Source organism: Lolium perenne, chromosome 6, assembly GCF_019359855.2.
Source record: "Lolium perenne isolate Kyuss_39 chromosome 6, Kyuss_2.0, whole genome shotgun sequence".
In the NCBI taxonomy this organism is placed as follows: Eukaryota; Viridiplantae; Streptophyta; class Magnoliopsida; order Poales; family Poaceae; genus Lolium; species Lolium perenne.
In genome coordinates this window covers 81,703,268-81,722,387 of record NC_067249.2, presented here as the reverse complement: position 1 = coordinate 81,722,387, position 19,120 = coordinate 81,703,268, and the positions used below count along the sequence as shown (strand labels likewise).

Genomic DNA, 19,120 nt, shown 5'->3' with positions numbered 1-19,120 from the left:
GCTTTGGAGTTTCCTCTTTTGACTTTTGTGAAACTCGATCGTACAAAATATTACCTAAATATGAGTATACTAGATTCTACCAACGGGCACGCGTGTGCTCCCTAGACGCGTTCCTAAAAAAACCTCTCTCAAGAAAATAATCTTTCACTTTTATTAAGCCTTTCCAGAAAGGTATAATGACTTGCCAATATTTGGAAACTTGCACAAGAATAGAACAACTTGTAATTGATAGCTAGTACAAACATTTGGAGAACTGCATACAAAATGGAATGAAAGTCCGGCCAGCTATTTAACAAAAATAGATTTAGATCTACGCCAACCCCACTAAAAGTTTGTGTAAAAGCAATTTTGTTTACCGAGTAGCATGGTCATGCTAACAGTAACCATACGGGCTAACGTGGGCTGCATTCATTGGTAGAAGAGAAATGCTACACCTACGGAATACTTTTCTATTGGATTAATTGTGAGATGGTCATGCTAACAGTAACAATACGGCTAACGTGGGCTGCATTCGTTGGTAGAAGACAAATGCTACACCTACGGAATACTTTTCTATGGGATTAACTTGTGAGATTGTGTGCCTGCTTTTGGTTTGTTTTAAATCAGTTAGCCCCCTTGATTTTAGACCTATGATGGATCCACACAACTCCACTTCAGCCCGTAAGAAATTTAGGTAAGAAGTTTTATGTAAGTGTAGCTCTATTGGTTGAAATTTGATCCCATGATGAAAAACCGGGACTGAGTTTCGATTTCCAGCCCTGCTGTGTGAGTCTGTGCGAGTCCGTAAGACTTTTCCGTAAAACAATTTTGTAGGTGTAGGATTAGTTGTCATGCCAATCATATAAACAAGGTCCAAAATTTTAATCATTCGTTATAACAAATCATGTCTTCGACCCTATGAGGTCGTTCGTCCAGACCTCGAACCATCCGAATTTTAATTTCACACCTGCTGTTGCATTGCCAAGCAATTTTATCAAGGTGAAAGATTTCTTGATTCCAATTTGTTGTGTGCTACTACCATATAATTTCGAATTTCAGTGTATGGTCCACGGCTGGAGAGCAAGTTCAAAACTCTGAATGTGGCTGCCATCAATTAGGCCTCGTCAGTCAGTTTCAAGTCCAGGGATCAAGTCAAAATCCCCCCTAATTCCCTACAAACCACTCCAATCCACTTAGAATTGGATTAACCGAACAAGCCCTTATTTGGATAAGGAACATGATAATGCAATCAGGAATGAGTAGACAAAGCTTCCAGAATTTCAAAATTGACATAGGTGTAATTTGTGTGTACATTCTCAATGACCAAAACTGATTGTAAGCTACCTAAGTCTGACCTAAACCTATGTAACTGGTACATCTCTGTACAGCTTACATGGTGACAACTTTGTATACTAAGATCAAGTAATGCAATCGGTACATGGTTTGGAGTTCCGGACAACATCTTGTCCTGGTCAGAAGCATCTGGGACAATTTCTCCAAGGCTGGTTGAGCATTCCAGCCCCGGCACCGGCACCAGCTTCATTCAAGACTCCCTTCTGACAAAATCTGTGTCAGAACTCGGAAGGAATCTTTGTGAGTAAATAAACTTACCGACCACAGCGATGAAACCTCTGATTCCATTCAGTAGTCAGCAGTCATCGTTTCCTTTGGTTATCCTCTCCTCGCACAGTTCAGGACAGATGAGAACTGCCATTGAAAAAAAGGTACCAAACAGCAGTGTGAACAAAATAGAGCACTTTAGATGCTAAATGAAACAGAGGATTATGATTCAAGACATGCCTCATCGAAGCTTTCTGCTGGACACACCGAATTTGGCACCTGCATGATCTTTAGAAACTACTTCAGTCACATCGTTCAGCTTTGAAGACAAAAAAAAATTAAATAGAACGGAAATGAAATAACATGAGCAAAATGTAGATAATAAGGGAAATAGAATGATAATTTGAACAAGGATAATGCATAAGAAGCAAAACCTCTATATGGAAGGCCACTTCAAATCACTCCATTCCCACTTGGGTGCATATTCTCACTAAGTAAATTCCCAGCGAGTGTTTCTGCCTCCTCCAGAGACTCCGCACAATTACTGCTTACCAATCTATCAATTCCCTGGAACTTAGGTTCATCTTTCTGAGCCACACATTTTATAGGTGTGTGCACTGCCATAGCCTGAACTGCACCACTCATAACACATGGCACTGAGCTTTCAGGACCGGCAATTTCATCAATCATGTCGACTGTTTCCATGGCTGCACAGCTCGTGCCTGATGCTGCGGACACCTCAGATCCATGGGGTGAATTGGAACAGTTTGCTGATTCCAGATTTACATCACCATGCAACGGACTATTCTGAACTCCATTACAGAGAACACTGGAAACTGATTTGACTGGGTTCTCACATACACTTTGACTAACAATGTTTCCAGAGTCAGGTGGACTTTCCTCGCAGCCTGAGCTTACTGAAGACCTTTTAATAGATTTACCTGATTCGACCTGACCAGCTCCATCAAAATCGCACTTTCTCTTAAGTTGGCCATCCAGAGATGCTGTTGGTGTGCCATCTTCAGTGTCATTTCTATCAGACTGCTCCTGCTGGTTTGCATGCAACTGCGGACAAGGTTTCTTGTAACCCTGTTCAAACACATAATGCGGGATCTGCTTCTTATGGACATGGGTGACTGCAAGATCCATTCCAGATTTCCACAATGGATAGATTCCAATTTCATGCATAAACTCATCTACCGTTGCACGGATATCAAATTTTTGCCCATGTACTTTCATACCTTCTTTCCTTGATAAGCCCATGTAGAAGGAACAATGAGCACACTGTACTGAAGGATTTGCATACTCACATGGGTAAGGATGACATTGCAGCATTCCTTTAGTATCCCGCTCTATCTGCATTTTATAAAGAAAAATTACTACAGGGGAAAAGGTATTCTGCAATATCTTGATCTAACATAAATCTGATAATGTATGTTTCTAATATATGATCACAAAGAGAAACTGCAGTTAGAATTAAGGCTGATAAACAATGAAGAACTAAAGAAACAGGGCAACCTTCAGAGTCAGCTGTCTCAGTCGAGACTCAACCCATCCCTTCCAAAGCCGAAGATCATCATCATCGTCCGCAACAATGTCAACCACTAAATATTTCGTATATGCCTCAAAAAAATTTAAAGGCTCAAACAAAACAGCCCAACTGGCCTTATGAAGGTCAATTTCCTGCATCAACGATAAGCAATGATGAATTGTCCTGAACAGTACGTCTGACATGTGAAGGTATGAATTGTTTGTACCTGACAAATTTTATTACCGAGCTTAAATTGCTCCATGATAACCCTCAATGTGCTGCTAGAAACATTGTAGCTAGAGTTCATGCAAGGATAGCCTGGAGTAATGATGGGCATAACATGAGATCTATCACGAGGATTTTTACGTGGATCCCAGACAGAAAAACGAAGGTCGTCATTCTCAATGGCACAAAGCATCACTGGGTTCGGCCACTGCCACTGTGTAAAAACCCTGAAGAATCTTGAAACCAGCATACTTGGTACAGCATTAGGATAGAGTTGGCAGATACGAGCAACCAATATGGCCCAGTTGACACCGCCAAGGAAACCAGTAACCTAACAGAGAATACTATGTCATCATGGTTCACGCACAAATTAAATGGATCATAGATGATAAAACCATGCTTACATTGGAATAAACGCCCCTTCTCTCTGCCCAGTACTTCAAACACCTGAGTGTTGTCCGAAAGTTCTACAAAGCATCTAATTATTATAATGACAAAGTAAAGCAGTACAACATAAAAAATAGTAATTCCTGAATTAAATAACCTCAACATTAGGAACAAGTCGAAGAATCCGGTCTGCCACCCTGCACCCATTAAGACTTCGGACAGTTGCTTCATCAAGACCACTAAGCACAGATCCTTCAGAGATGTTGAAATCCTGCAGGAATGTTACATAGAGGAGGGGGTGCTCCCAAGTTAAACTTGCGTCACCATTCTAAACTAGCAGGTCTTATCATAATTTCCAAAACTATTGCGGTGTGCGACTGTTAGGGACATTAAAGCAGGGAAGCTCACAAAAGAAAAGACTTGAGCAGTCAAATGCAATACCTTATACCTCAAGTGCATTGCATACTTGGTATGCATAACAGTATACTATTACAGGTGGAGCAGAAGTATTTAAGAAGACAAACAAGTACTAAATAAAATGCACACTTACTGGTGGTATTACTGAAAGTGATACACTGGCATAGAGAAGGTCAATTGCCATTCCATGGAACTTAAATTTCATAACAGGTACATGGGCATCAGGTACAGGTTGCAGTTCCGTCACTTCTTCCATTTGTGCCAATATGTCATGTAGTGCCACAAAGAAATCATCCTGCAAAAATATTAGCATTCATTATGAAGATATATGTAATTTATAGAAAGTAAGTTTTATGCAAAAGACAGATGACTTCACCTCTCGTTTCACATATGAAGGTCCAACACATACGATATCAATGTCTGCTCCAGGCCCATGAACCTAACAAAGAGGTCATTATGAAGTACACGCAGTTAAATTTGCCAACAGGGGAAATATTACCCAGGAAGGCTGAAAGAAACCATACTGTAACAGGCTTACAGCAACTTATGCAAGTACGTATCAGAACATAAAACTAAGCAAAGTATGTATTTATGTGTTATGCTGAAAGGTGCATGGAGAGCTGCTGCACAGGAACTGGCAATCAAATCACTACACTGTAGAAACCCCTTGTTCATGTGAGTTCACTACATAGATCAGAAGATAAAGATATAAGTAACTCGCTCCGTACCAAAATAATTGAAGTTCTAGGTTTGTCCCAAGTCAAACTATCACAAACCTAGAACTTCAATTATTTGGCATGGAGGGGGTATGTGTCAGTGCCACTTACGGTTAGGAATGGTTCTTATCTAGTTCTGCTATTATTATTGCTTACAGTGATGTTTAAGAATGTTGTTTGAAAAGATGCAAAACTTCAAACCTCAAAAACTATTCCACTGTATGTGCCTTCCTACATACCAGGATTAATCATCTGTCAGGTTTCCTTGCAACGAGGAACATACCTTCAGCACCAACCAAGCAGCTTCTGTTCCAGTACCAGATTGCGAAATGTACTGAAACAATTCATAGCTCCAAATTCCTTCTAACTCAATTCTTATCTCGGTGACAATTATTGCATGATTCTGGTATATCATCAATTAATGAAAAAGTGTAGAAGTTGAATGTATGACCACTGTTTTTAAAATTTTGTTGTTTTAGCTCATATCACACCAAACAGGTGCTATTTGATCATTTATTGTGTGACCTGTTTCTCCCTCTTAATTGTACACAGTAAGGGCACGAAAATTACTCCGCTGGTCCACATACTTATCCAATCACAATCACATTTTTTATCCTCTCACATAATGTGTAGCAATTACAGTGGCATTACTTGTTTCGCCCATTGGACTAAAGAGGAATGGCTGTGATTAATTATAGATCACAAGAACTAGTTATAGCAACCTTCTCATAAACAATTGTAGCACTTGATCTTGACTTTACATTTGTTATCCACCGTCTAGAAGAGGAATAATGTCACCCTGACATAAACTATGCAATATCAGAGGAATGCAGTGCCAAAGTGACAGCAGCCCAAGTGTCCAACAGGCAGCAGCAGTTCGGCAGTAGGTTATGATGCAAACTGGCTTTAAGTACGGGGGGGGGGGGGGGGCAATTTGGTTGAAATTGCCTACAAAATCACAAAGCATCCATATGGGAAAAAAAAAACAAGTAAAGTTTGTAACAGTGGAAACTAAACTATGATAAATTTTAGGTGATTATGATTTGGTGGCGCATGATTCACATTAATATGAATATAAGGTCATCAATCATAAAAACAATTGAGCCCGAAGGGGATGAGGTGTATGCAATAAAAGAAAAAGGCAGAAAAAGAAGGAGTTACCCCCAATCGGTAAGATCCAAAGGTGAAAAGAACTGCATTTGCCTTTTCAACAATATGCTGAGAAAACCCTTTCTGACTAGTTAACCGCTTCACCCATCCCTTAACTATCTGCAAAACCAATGAAAAGCTTGTACATGTTAGAGTAACTGCACGGAATAAAAAAGAAAAAGACCTAACACAACACTACAAAATAGGAATGCTATTTCTGAAGTAGAAAAATGGTAACAGAAATAAAGCTAATCGAACATTATCATGTCTGAGTACTGAACTGCAATACCAAGAATCATGTGGAGATACAGTGCCCACATGAAACATTACCAATCTATATATCATAGCTATCAAAATGGTCTTGCAAGGCAGCCCTTTCCAATTAAATAAAAATGTTGAAACGGCAATGCTGCCACAGTTTTACATAAAGAAAGTTATATTATGCCATATACAACTAGTATCAAGTAAGTACGGGGTGTAGCAAGCGACGAGAGGGGTTACTTACCGCATCAATCTCCCGTAGCACCTCCTCCCGTTTCGCAGACTGCTCCTCCCCCTCGTAAAGGCCCATATCAACCAAGAACTGCGGTCACGTAACACAAAAGGCAACACACTATCATCACAATGGACCACAGATACGTTAGCACAACATAATAAGCAATTAGGGACGAATGCTGACCTTCTCGAGCTCAGCCGTCTTCTGGAGGTCGAACACGGTCGGCCTCGCCAGAGACAGTGGCGGATCCATGCCGCTGTACCGCTTCGGGGACGGCCGAGACGCCGCCTTGGCCGCGCCCACAGATCCCGCCATGATTGAGCCGCGCAAACACGGACGCGGGACGCGCGCAAGCGCGGGCAAGCGGCTGGGTACCCCCCGTCGGAATGAGCGCAGAATCGGAATCAGGCAGACCGCGAACCCTATACCTGCGCCCTGCGCTCCCCTGACTCAGATCGACCGCTAGATTCGCTCGCCGGAACCCTAGGCTGGCGAATCCAGGACCCCGCAATCCTGAAGATACGAAGCCCGCCGTGCGAATGTCGGAGCGGCGGCCGGCGGCGGGGGGAGGAGGCAGGAGGTTGAGGACGGATGCGAATGAAATTGGGAGTCGTGCGTGGGTGGGGGCGAGGTGTTTGCCGTGTACGTGTTCGGCAGGCGGAAACGGGAAGGCGATAAGCGTTAACAGTCCTTAACAGCATAGTTTGAAAAACCGGACCGGACCGCCGGTTGAACCGGAAAAAACCGAAACCAGCCCCTCCACTGGTCTGTTAGAACCACGTTCGCGCAAGCGACCCTGTGAAAACCAGCATACCCATCTCTGTTTTTTTTTTTGAAGGAAGCTGCATCTCTGTTATGTACAAAGCAAACACAAGTTCAATTTGTATAGGAACGACACGGTAGTACCACCAACTAGACACGTGATGGGTTTCATTCACTAGATGACCCGTTGCGCTATCGCGCAATGACAAAGGCTAACCATAGGGTTTCTTTTATTTTAGTACCGAATTACCGCGTTGTGCTATTGCACAAATAGCATAATTCAATAAGAATTTGAACCATAAGTTTTGGCTTATTTTAATATCAGAGGCTTGGAGCGGAGCTGTACTCTTCTTGCCGATGTCATCACCGTAGTGGTAAAGGGAGGGCATTCGGGTTGGATGGCCATCCAGGTGAGCTACAACATCATCCGAGGTTGGAGTAGAGCTTTTGGATCGAGTAGAATAGTATCCGACGGGGCGTCCCATGGTGAGGTATAATAGCCTCGACGGCCCTTGTACTTTCATTTGGGTAGTGCTCTCGATATCGCTTCCACTTTCCTTTGGGCAATCCAGTTGCTATGACCGAAAAGTGGTTGCGATTTCTTATTTCGTTTTACTTGCACATTTGAGTTTCCAAAACATGTGAAGAAAATTATGGACGTGGCTATGTTGTATCTTTGAATCTACACTACTTTCTCCGAAAGTATCACCATATGTGACTGTGTGCTAAAAAAAGACGTAGAACAAAACACAGCATAAGACGTGTGATATCGCGCAAATGGCAGAATCAAGTCAAAATTTAAACCATAAATTTTATCTTATTTTAGTATTTAGAATTAGCCCGGAATTGAACTACTTTAGTATCTTGCAGACACACCATCCCATTGAGATGATGTAGTAAGATATGACAATTTAGTACGATTCTGCATTATTTTTTCAGCTTTTATGCTTTTGTATAAGCTCCTCCACCATATTATTGATGGACATGTGGCATGATGTCACCAAAAGTTTGCTCATACTTAAATGAACAAAGTACTTAATCATTGGCACTTAATATATTAAAGTAATAAATCATGTAAATACAAAAAATATTTGGATAAAGATATATTTGATACATTTTATTTTGAGGCGAAAATATTGGACTAATGACAATAACTGCGAACAGGTGGTTTTTTTCCTTTTCAATGTAACATCAATTCTCAAATTGCTCATTTGGGCAGTATTCATACTGGTGAGTGCCTATTTAAAATGTATTGGTGCAGGTGAGTGCCAAAATTGAGACGGAATTAGGTCAGGTATGCCGGAATTGAGACGGAATTAGGACGGGTGTGCCACTTGTGCATATACCAAGGTTGGTCTTGAAATGATTGGGATAATCTGCTCCTTATTTTGCCTTGTCTTGAGAAGATAATTCTAAGTATTGTGTAACAGAGCTAACAAAATTAGTGGTGGTTATTAATCTTGGAGGCACAAGATATAACCAGTAAAGGAAATGGGAAAATGTCCCTAACGCCACTTGGGCTACTGGTCCAATTTTCATACCAGATCCATATAAGAAATAGAACTTGAGTTCAAACATCACAATTAAGCGTCGCCTAAAAAGATAATGAAATCTCCTGAGCGGAATGATATAAAATTCTTCATCTTGTATCACCAAACTGCTTCCACTTGATTGACGATCAACCAGTTCAGAGGACAAACGTAGATGATAGAACACTCATGGACGCAACAACTTCATAACTCCCATGTTCTTGAAGTGAATGCTTGAGACAAGTTTAAACAGATATCTGACATTTCGACATTTTTTAGGCTTGTGTTTCGGCTTGTGACGTAAACATATGGAATATCGCATGAAGCACCGGATGCTACCACACTCATGGATTGAGGATGGTGATATGGTCCACCCTTTGAAGCATGTTGTACGGTGAAGGACCGAGCAACATATCCATTGTTTAACAAATGTTAATGTTAATAAGCCGACCATCTAAAAATTATTGCCCTTATACTGTGCTACAAACAAGAATACATGGAATGCTCATCTGCTTCATTTTTCATAACTGAGTCAAACAATCATGAACTTCGCACGATGCTCTTAATACATTTCCTAAACATCAATTACTGAATGATTTGAAGTTATGAAACATCATGATGGTCCTCGCCTCCTCCGGCGGAGACTCGCTGACAGCACCGCCTCCTCAGGCCCGAGTGCCCGACTGCTGCCATCATCCTTGATGATGAGCCCAAGGTAAACCAAGCACAGTGCTGTGTACGACAACCCTTTTATCTGTCTGTAGCAGTCATCAATTCCAACCCAAGATTATTTACTCTAAATTTGTCATGCATGGTACAATCAAAGCAACCGCATGAATGGCCCAAGATTGATTACTACTTTAAAATCCACACCTAGTTCTCCTCTCCCTCCCAAGACTATATCATTACACTCTTTTCCTGCTCACCTGTCACCCATTGAATTGAAGCTAGCTAGCTCTATATAATAACAGAATATGCCATAATATTTGGCCTCCATAATCGAAGTCTCGAGCGCTCTCGACCACAGTATTTGAAATAGCCTCCTCACCTCTAGTTTACTAACTGTAGCATGTGTTTTTCTTCAAACACATCATTATCCTGTGCTAATTTCATATTTGTGATACAAACAATACAAAAATTACACTGTAGGGGAGAGATAAATGGCTAGCAAAAAGAAATGGACAAAACAATAGCTAATGCCACATGATTGGTAAGACACTACCATATTTATCTTAAAATCCTTCTACTCATAATCAATGTACTCAACACTCTGATGCTTAGTTGTAGTGTCGTGGTACCTTCTAACACTCCCAGCCATTATATACGAGAAGGGGCTTTGCCAAAGTTTTAAATAGCCAACAAATGTTTTGGAAGCTGAAATGGAACTAACGAATTATATAGATTGAGTAAAAGTTTACGGCAAATGCCGATACACCAGTCTGGTGTGTGATTACAAGTCAATTCGAGGGGCTTAAGATGGGACATGCCATGGGTTGTAAATACTGAATACTTTTGACAAACGTCTTCGCTACAATAATCTTCAGAAAAATACAAGTAAAATATATTATACCTATTGGATAAAACACGCCTCTTGCAAATAATACCAACAAATCTGAAAAGGAACAAAACAAATGAAATAGAGTTTTAAGGAATATCAAGGATTTTCCATAATATGTGAAGTTACAGGTTGTGTTTTACTCATTTCACAGGCTCATTGTTATTTTTGTTTTGACTATGCAACATCCTAACATTTTGACCATTGAACTGCAGCTCTTGGGTAGTAACGGATGTTGAAGCTTTAGCCACACAATCTCCTCGCTTATCAATGGTGAATAAATCACCAAATGAGACATTTGTTGACTATGGGCGTGCCTCTGAAACTACTTACTTGGTCCATTAGCTTTCTACAAAACTGGAGAAGACCACTAAAGCATTCAAACAAGAAAGGATTAAAAGAATTTTATATATAAGAGTGGAGAAACAGATCATATACCTTCTTTTTCATAGGTTTTCCAAAAAGTTCCCAATAACTAAGGTATTTATTTTATTTCTAAACATGCGCATTAATTTTTAAATGCTAGGAAATGAAGCAGCTCTGTAATGGGGTGTTGACATCAATCTCTAATCAAAACACTAAGTTGCATACACAGAAGCACTGGAAAAAGATCAATGAGTATAGGACTACATAACACACTGAAGCACCGGAAAATGCAGTATCTCGATAGAAGGAGAAAGCTATACCATGACAGTCCAATGACACACTCATGCATCCGCAATGATGTAAAACCCAGTTCAGTGGCTGGAGTGTAGCTTTGACTTCTTTGATTAGTAAATTTAGAGTTGAGAGGTACCTGGAATGCAAGACGTAAGATGCATTCTAAGAAGAAGAAAAGGCAGGCGCCTAACCGTTATGAGGTCCACGTTGGTCTAGAATGCGGCACATTATCTTAGTGGTAGGCTTACAGATCTTCAGGATATATATTAGACGTGTGCCAATTAGTATAAATGTAATTAGGTAAATTTTTAATAAAAAGGAAATAGGGTAAGTTCATTTAATATCTCCCAGGCAAAGATTCAGTGGTAAAGATGGTATGCATGCCCTAGCTTAAGCCTCATTATATCATTTCGAAATTCCTTGTTATCTGTATTGAACCCCGCAAACTATCCTGAACCAGTGCAACAAAATTTTAGTTTTGACCTAAAATATAAATCAACATTAAACTTCTGAAAATGAAAACCCCGGAAAACAAGAAACCAAACACCATTTTCTGGGAATCAAGTTCAGCATGCCAAATGCACGATAAGAACTAATAATAACCACAAAAAAGAAAAACCAGACAAGATATATAGATCTTGAACGATTTTATTCAATGAAAAAATATCTAAATGCGGCAGAATATATCAATGTAGCATCTTCTAGGAATGCAGCGTAGCCCAAAAGACTTGTATTGTATTACAACAAACCTCGTGGAAATATATGCACTTTGATTTGGGCAAAGGTAATATAGGGGGCATGACATGGCACCATTGATTCAGCAATCAAGTCCACCATCCCCAAACGATTGGAGTAGCTGAGTATGCAATACTCTTCTACAAAAAAATAGAAGTTAAAACACACCTCTTTTAAACAATACATCAAATGTAGGAACCAAGCAAACAAATTAATTAGCCAAAATTTCAGTCTATGAGGCCATAGCTTGAGAAGAAGAGCTGTCACAGTGGCTCAAACACAAAAACAAGATAGTATTGTAACCATAAGTTGTATCCATGACTGTATTGTAACCATATATGATTGATATTTATTGACTTTAAACCATGAGGCTCATGATAGCTTCCCCGTTTAGCTATGCATAACATAGATTCTAACATATATAGGTCTGGTTCATCTAATACTGTCATAAGTGTATCACATAAGTACATAACACACAGCAGCCAATAAAAGAAACACTCTGGTTTGAACACAGTACAAATCATGCATAATAATAATGATGTATATAAGTCTCTGAAAACATACCCACATAATTTCAGAACCTCGCCAAATGTACCCTGCCAGGCTTGGGAATTTTAGAAAAGAATACTATATTAGCCAAGCAAATTTCACCAAGCGTTGGTTCATATTGCATCAACAGCCCAACGTGTACCATCATCTGCATCACAAGATGTAGTTTACAATTACCTGACACTCCTACAACACCAAATGCTGTCTGATGTCCGACAATGCAAGAATCCCCTGCCACCCAAACCCAAACATTAAAGGTCTTAACTCAGCATCTACAAGGCAGCCAAGTAACATAAAAACGTCAGCACATATAATTTATAGCAGAACGGTAAATTTGAATCATATGAGGCAGCTTATATCGTAAATAACCTGTCAAGTCGGTGAAAGAAGATATCAATGGTAGTAATTAAATCCAACTAAGGTATAAAATACTTCTTTCTTTCAGTCAGGCCTGGAGTAGTAGCTTCTTCCACCTAGAGTAATTTTCATTTGATTTCTGCTATTGTGCTTGTTTTTGGCAAGCTTCTATAACATATAGTCGTATACCAAATTAAATCCTCCATTTCGAGCGCACCATCTTGTATTAGCTTTGCATGACTCACCTGCATGGCTACACAATTACTGTTAATTGGTTTCATGGGCTGGTATGTTGGACACCATAACAAACAACACTGTTGGCTAGCAAACATGTAGTAATATGAAAACATTTCATTTGGATTTTCTCATCTCATGCTCTTTAAACATCTACGTGATACGACAACCTTCTCTAATAGGAACGTAATCTGAAGCAACTGTGACATAGTGTAAAATGTCCATAATAAACTATAGTGTGCATATATATTATTCTGCAGTGACACATAACAACATATATATTCTTCAGTTGGCATATAACAAATCACGAGAGCATGCTGTTTAACTTCACCGTATGGGGTAAGTTGGTTAAATTCTGACAAAACCATGTTAGTTGGAGAAACAATCATACAAAAACATTGAATGAAACAAACATGCAAAACCTGGAAAGGAAAGGCGATGGAAATCAGAAGAAACCACTTGCTTTTGATCAGGAGACATACATCTTGTGCTCCTAAACACAAAGCGAACATCACGGTTTTTGACAATTTGGTCGCTTTTATCATGACTTTGAACATGTCCTACCATGAACAATTTGGTCACATTTATCCTTGTGATCCACAACGCATCGTGTGATGGCCCCTCCTTCTCGACGTGATGTTGTTCCTTCTCCCACCCGAGGTTGCCTCGTCATTTCAAATCAAAGTTATTAACAGGTAAAGTTAAATGGATCATGAATGGCATTTATAGAGCCCGCAGCCAACAAGAATACAACATACCAAGAAAATAAACAAGATGTCTGCAGAAACACCCGCCTAGAATCAACTCAGCTTCTAGGATTTATAGATAGAGTTGTAAAGAAGTACCACTTAAATGGAATCAACAAGAAATGCATCACAGAATATTAGGAAAAAGAGGGATGCAAATATCAATAAGCATCTAATATAGGATTTACTTTAAATCTAGCATACATTTTATGCTTCAATTCAGCAAAAGGAAACTTTTTATCCTCGTCGTTCGAGAATTCCCATGAATTAGATAAAATCATTGTAAGAGGATGGCTGGAAGGGAGAGGTACACCTCTCTGGCGAGGCGCTCAGCTGGATGCCAAGGATGACGACGACTGCCTCCGCACAGGTCGTGCCATCCCTTCTCTGCTTGTGGACATTTCCCCTAGGAAGATTTGATCCTCGAGGCTGCAGTGGCTTGAGCGAGAGCGGAGGGCCGCCTCAGAAAGCCTGATGTTGTGGATGAGGAAGTTAGCGGCACCTCCATCTCCCACCCACCTCACGAGCGAGGTTGAGGGGCCATCCCGGGCGCTTGGGGCCTTGCACCTCGTCGAACCGGGCGCTGCAACCATGACTCGAGAGTAGACTACCTAGGAGTTGCGAAGCACCAGGACAATTGCAATCAACGAGAAACCAACAAAGCTTGTCACAAGCCGAAGAAGATAAACCTTTTGTCCTGCCAGACAGCGAGAAGGTAACATGAGCATGACGGTGAAACTATATAAGAATCTACACGGAAGAGATTTTGAAAGAATATGGGATCACCATATCAACGAAGCGATCAACCCCGTTGAGCTCTTTCATGGTCATCTCAATAGGATCCGCATAGACATGGGTTGGAAGGGCATCCGGCCCCGTGGGGATATAGGCGATCGAGGAGTAAAGCGGCCTCCAAGGCTGCGGCAAGGAATGCACAACCTTACATACCAAGTAGACAGAGCGAAGACCCTAGAACATAAGGAACAACACGAGGCTCAAAAATCTACCTTGCACGGAAGGAATTGACATCAGGTATATCCTTGTCAATGTACCAGCTGACAGCAGAGCTACCACTTAACCATGTAACACTGCACAAAACAAATCCAAAAAAAGTAAGCACGAAACATGTACCGAATGAAACCATCTCATGAATGCAAAAGAAGGAAGCAAGTAGATGGATAATATACATGAAGAAATGCTTTGCATATCACTGAAAACACAAGGAGCATAAAGAATTGACAATTGTATTTACTATTGTAGAACCAAACAACCGCACAAGAAAAACCACCGGAAAAAAGAACACGGTTTTTACCCATGAAAATAAATGTAGGAACAAAATTCTGGTACTGTATTCATAAAAGCGATATAAGGGTTTGAGAGATATACCAATTTCCTAAAATGAAAAATTATAAGCCCAGAAATAGCCTGAAGGGAGGAGCAAAAACAGGCTATGGTGGAGCAAAAACCGAAGAGGAAAATCAGCTCATAAGACCTTCTCACATGGACAAAGATGTGAAGCACAAGTAAAAACGTATCCCGGTGTACCCTAAATGCCACATATAGATGGTGTTCCTGGCATGCGGCTTACAGTTTACAAATCCATGTTATTATTTTATTTTTTTCGTGACATCCATGCAGCTACGACATCACTATTTTTAGGAATTATTACATTCTAGAGCCCCAACAATGCATCAGGGTACGCTGCCATAAGATCAGCACAAGAGGCTGCTAACAAACACAACAGAAAATCCAGGATAATTATCTCATCACTTATTACATTTGGTCCAATACAATCAGCATTTACAGAACCTACACATAACGAACCGACGCCATAAGACGTGAGCGCAAAAATGCCAATCAAAGGCCGGCTGCCCACCAAGAGGTCCGGAACTTACAGAAGTAAGACGCATAGTATCTCTCTCCAGGGTACTCATTCTATGAGCTGCACACGCTGAACTTCTATACGCTAACATGCAGTCACCTCACACAGGTAAAACAAGGCCGGCAGAGCACATCGTTCTGAAGGGTCTCTAAAATCGGAATAACAACGGACACAAGGGTGCACATCCTGTCGAGATTCGCAATATAACATGAAAGAATATAACAATTAAATAAAGATAAACAACAAACGGACATATTCCGCAGGATAAAGAGAAAGGTAAGTACACGAATTAGGGAACATGAGTTGAGCATACAAAGTTTACAGGCAAATAGAAACCAACCTTGACAGGAGTAGACAGCACAGCACAGTCACACCTGATTCTTGTGAAATCCTCAGAAACCAGGACCTGCACATATACGGACGGCCGATTTTTAGGCTACCGAGACAACCTGATCAATCGACTGCATATATCTTCTTCTTAAATCATGTATCCACGGTAAATACAACTGTACTGCTAAGTAGTACTCTCAGTGATCTATACAAAGTGTCTTGAATTTAGTTTCGTCTTAGGCTAAAGTACGAAGTGCAGAGCAATACATATTTCCCTTGTTTTTTAGATAAAAAGGAAAAAAAAAAGCATATTAGGCCAGCCATGCCGTTTGGCATGTGAGCAAGAACCGGGTGACAGTTAAGTGGTTGGTACTCCAAACGTATTCTCGCCAAATTCCTATACAGGAGAATCTACACACTAAATGGGGCAAAGGAAGCACCTTTTTTTTCTCTCAGCGCAGAAGAGGCAGCCCCCAATAATCTTCAGAAGCAGTCAGCGGCTGGACCAAAGAACCTACATATACCCAAAAAACGAAGGAACCAAAACGAAATCAGCAGGAAGGCATTTTGTCGAACATGCAAGGCGCAAGTAGGGAAACTGTAAACAGCACATGAGAAAACGCATACCAAGCCAACCGACCAGAACGCGCAGATCGACAAGATCGAGAAAGAAACGTCGCTTGAAGGTTGATCTACACAGATTGCAGAGCAGATGAAACACGAGCACGCCGCCGGTCGCCCTCCATCACTGCGCCTCCCTCCTGCGGGCCGGCCGCACCTGCTCCGCCCCGGACACCCGCTCCTCCTCTCCTCCTCCAAATATTAGCAGAAAACAGAAATTAAATCACAAGAAGAACTCGAGGAAAGAAACTCCAGCGAGTCTAACCTGGAGTTGAATCGAGCTTTGCCAAGACCATCCCTTGCCGCCTGCCCATTGTTCATCCACTGAAGATGACGAGAGCAGGGAGAGATGGTCTCGCCTCCGGTCGTCGCTGCCACAGATCCGCCCGCGCCGGCCCGTCTCCGGCCGCCCGTCGCCTCCGGTCGTCGCCGCCGCGGATCCGCCCGCTCTGCCCGTCTGCGGCCGTGCCGGTCGCCTCCGGCCGTCGCCACCGCGTCTCCGGCCGCGCCGCCCGTCTCCGGCCTCGCTCGGCGCATCGCCGTCGCCGCCGCCGACTTGCTGCCGCTCCGTTCCATTCCGACGGAGGTCGTCGATTGGGATGAAGAGAGGAGGCGGCTGATTGGGGGAGGAGAGGAGGCGGCTGATTCGGGGGAGGAGAGGAGGTGGGGATTGGGAAGGAGGAGAGCGAGGCGACGGATTGGTGTCTAGGTTTTCACCACGCGCGAAGAAGGAAGGTGACGCAGACCGGCGCCTGTGCCTGCCTCCGACCGCTGGACCCCGCACGTATTTGGCCCTACATGTCATGGACTCTCTTGGAAGCTGAACAAGTGGAAAAAGAACGACTGGATCTAACGGCTGGAGTGAAATGTGGGATGAGAATTTACTGTGGCTAGGTGAACGAGCGACCAGGATTGATGTGCCCCTCCCAGATGGCTTGCATGGGCGGGTAGTCTAGGATCATTTATAGAAGAAATGCCAGCTTTGGTGGCTGTTTACTGGCTTCCCTTTAAGGCTTTGTTTGGTACTAGAGTTTTAGTGGAGATTAGCGGGATAATCCATTCGAAATTTTAAATGTCCACTTATTCCCGATGCATGTTTGGTGCTAGAGTATGAGAAAGTTTAATCCCCACTTATCCCCACTTATCCCCACTTTTCCCCCAAATTTTAGTGTAATTTTTTCAATCCCTAATACTCCACCCCTACCTAGTGAATTGGGGATGGGGTTTTGTGGGGATTGGGTGACAGCAGTAATTCACCCAATACTCTAGAGTATTATCTCCAGTAATCCCCACTGATACACTAGTACCAAACAAGACCTAAAACAGGAAAATAAAACTGTTTGGTGGCTACTTAGCAGGTTTGCTATATTTAAAATTGCATACATGTGTGTATGTATTTTAAAAAAAAATGATGTGTAGTTACTTGGTCGTCTTGGACAAGGCAAAGTTAAAAAGTTGGTGCTCAGCTACTGATGACCCACAATTATAGGGGGTGTATCATAGTATCTTCGATAAGTAAGAATGTCGATCCCAACGAGGAGCAGAAGGTGTTGACAAGCAGTTTCGATGAAGGATTCACTGTAAATGCTCACAGACAAGTATTCAGGGGGTTTTGATGTAGTAGATGAATAAAGTACGAGTAAGTAAAGTGCGAGAGTAACAATTGCAGCGAGTGGCCCAATTCTTTTTAGCACAAAGGACAAGCCGGTTTGTTTACTTATAATGACCAAACGTTCTCGAGGACACACGGGATTTTAGTCTAGTGCTTTCGCTACATACGGCTAATTAATCTTCATTGTTTTGATAAGTGTTGTGTGGGTGAACCTGTGCTAATGTACCGCCCTTCCTAGGACTAATACATACTTGTGATTATACCTCTTGCAAGCATCTGCAACTACAAGAAAGTAATTAAGATAAATCTAACCACAGCCTTAAACTCTGAGATCCTGCTATCCCTCCTGCATCGATATACCAACGGGGGCTTAGGTTTCTGTCACTCCGGCAACCCCGCAATTGGCAAACGAGTACAAGATGCATTCCCCTAGGCCCATAAAGGTGAAGTGTCGTGTAGTCGACGTTCACACGACACCACTAGAAGAATAACACCACAACTTAAATATCATAATATTGAATATTACTCAGCCATACTTCACTACTAACATTTAGACTTCACCCATGTCCTCAAGAACTAAACGAACTACTCACGAGACATCATATGGAACATGATCAGAGGTGATATGATGATGAATAACAATCTGAACATAAACCTTGGTTCAACGGTTTCACTCAATAGCATCAATAACAAGTAGAAATCAATACCGGGAGAGTTTCCCCTATCAAACAATCAAGATCAAACCCAAATTGCTACAGCGGTGACGATGTGCAGCGGTGGAGACGGCGGTGATGATGATGAAGATGATGATGATGGTGATGGAGATGATGTCCAACTTGATGGCGGTGACGATGGCGTCGATTTCCCCCTCCGGGAGGGAATTTCCCCGGCGGATCTCAGCCCGCCGGAGAGCTCTTTTCTCTCTGGTGTTCTCCGCCCCGCAGAGGCGGCTGTAACTCTTCGCGAGGTACCCCCTGGAGCTTAGGTCTTCGGGACGAAGGCGTACGCGAAGAAAAGGAGGCGAGAGGGGGCTGTGGGCCCCCTCCTCACAGGGCGGCGCGGCCAGGCCTTGGGCCGCGCCGGCCTAT

The 19,120-nt window shown here is 42.0% G+C and overlaps 1 protein-coding gene and 2 long non-coding RNA genes across 17 annotated transcripts; all 3 read right to left on the bottom strand.

Moving 5' to 3' along the window:
* Positions 1-1,235: 1,235 nt before the first annotated feature.
* On the bottom strand, positions 1,236-7,092 carry LOC127307835 (nuclear poly(A) polymerase 4). Of its 4 annotated transcripts, none has more exons than XM_051338616.2 (12): positions 6,644-7,092; positions 6,470-6,547; positions 5,977-6,084; positions 4,476-4,538; positions 4,233-4,394; positions 3,840-3,953; positions 3,700-3,762; positions 3,297-3,626; positions 3,058-3,222; positions 1,974-2,895; positions 1,780-1,858; positions 1,236-1,686 (listed from the first exon to the last, which is right to left on the bottom strand). In XM_051338616.2, the coding sequence occupies exons 1-10, from the start codon at positions 6,773-6,775 to the stop codon at positions 1,993-1,995; spliced, it is 2,118 nt and encodes a 705-aa protein (XP_051194576.1). In that variant the 5' UTR covers positions 6,776-7,092; the 3' UTR covers positions 1,236-1,686; positions 1,780-1,858; positions 1,974-1,992. The 4 variants fall into 4 exon arrangements, with proteins under 4 accessions (XP_051194576.1, XP_051194574.1, XP_051194575.1 ...); XM_051338614.2 differs by having other exon boundaries at positions 1,780-1,827; positions 6,644-7,091; XM_051338615.2 differs by having other exon boundaries at positions 1,780-1,818; positions 6,644-7,091.
* Positions 7,093-9,084: 1,992 nt separating this feature from the next.
* LOC127307833 (uncharacterized) lies at positions 9,085-14,106 on the bottom strand. Of its 12 annotated transcripts, none has more exons than XR_011747000.1 (8): positions 13,901-14,106; positions 13,305-13,506; positions 12,620-12,852; positions 12,428-12,522; positions 12,266-12,305; positions 11,716-11,841; positions 10,993-11,102; positions 9,085-9,509 (listed from the first exon to the last, which is right to left on the bottom strand). It is a non-coding gene; the product is annotated as an uncharacterized lncRNA (long non-coding RNA). The 12 variants fall into 12 exon arrangements; XR_011747007.1 differs by lacking the exon at positions 13,901-14,106 and adding an exon at positions 10,322-10,363 and having other exon boundaries at positions 13,305-13,785; XR_011747002.1 differs by lacking the exon at positions 13,901-14,106 and having other exon boundaries at positions 12,620-12,860; positions 13,264-13,334; positions 13,406-13,785.
* Positions 14,107-15,320: 1,214 nt separating this feature from the next.
* LOC127309621 (uncharacterized) lies at positions 15,321-16,632 on the bottom strand. Its single transcript, XR_007857248.2, has 4 exons — positions 16,427-16,632; positions 16,240-16,313; positions 15,810-15,875; positions 15,321-15,655 (listed from the first exon to the last, which is right to left on the bottom strand). It is a non-coding gene; the product is annotated as an uncharacterized lncRNA (long non-coding RNA).
* Positions 16,633-19,120: the final 2,488 nt, after the last annotated feature.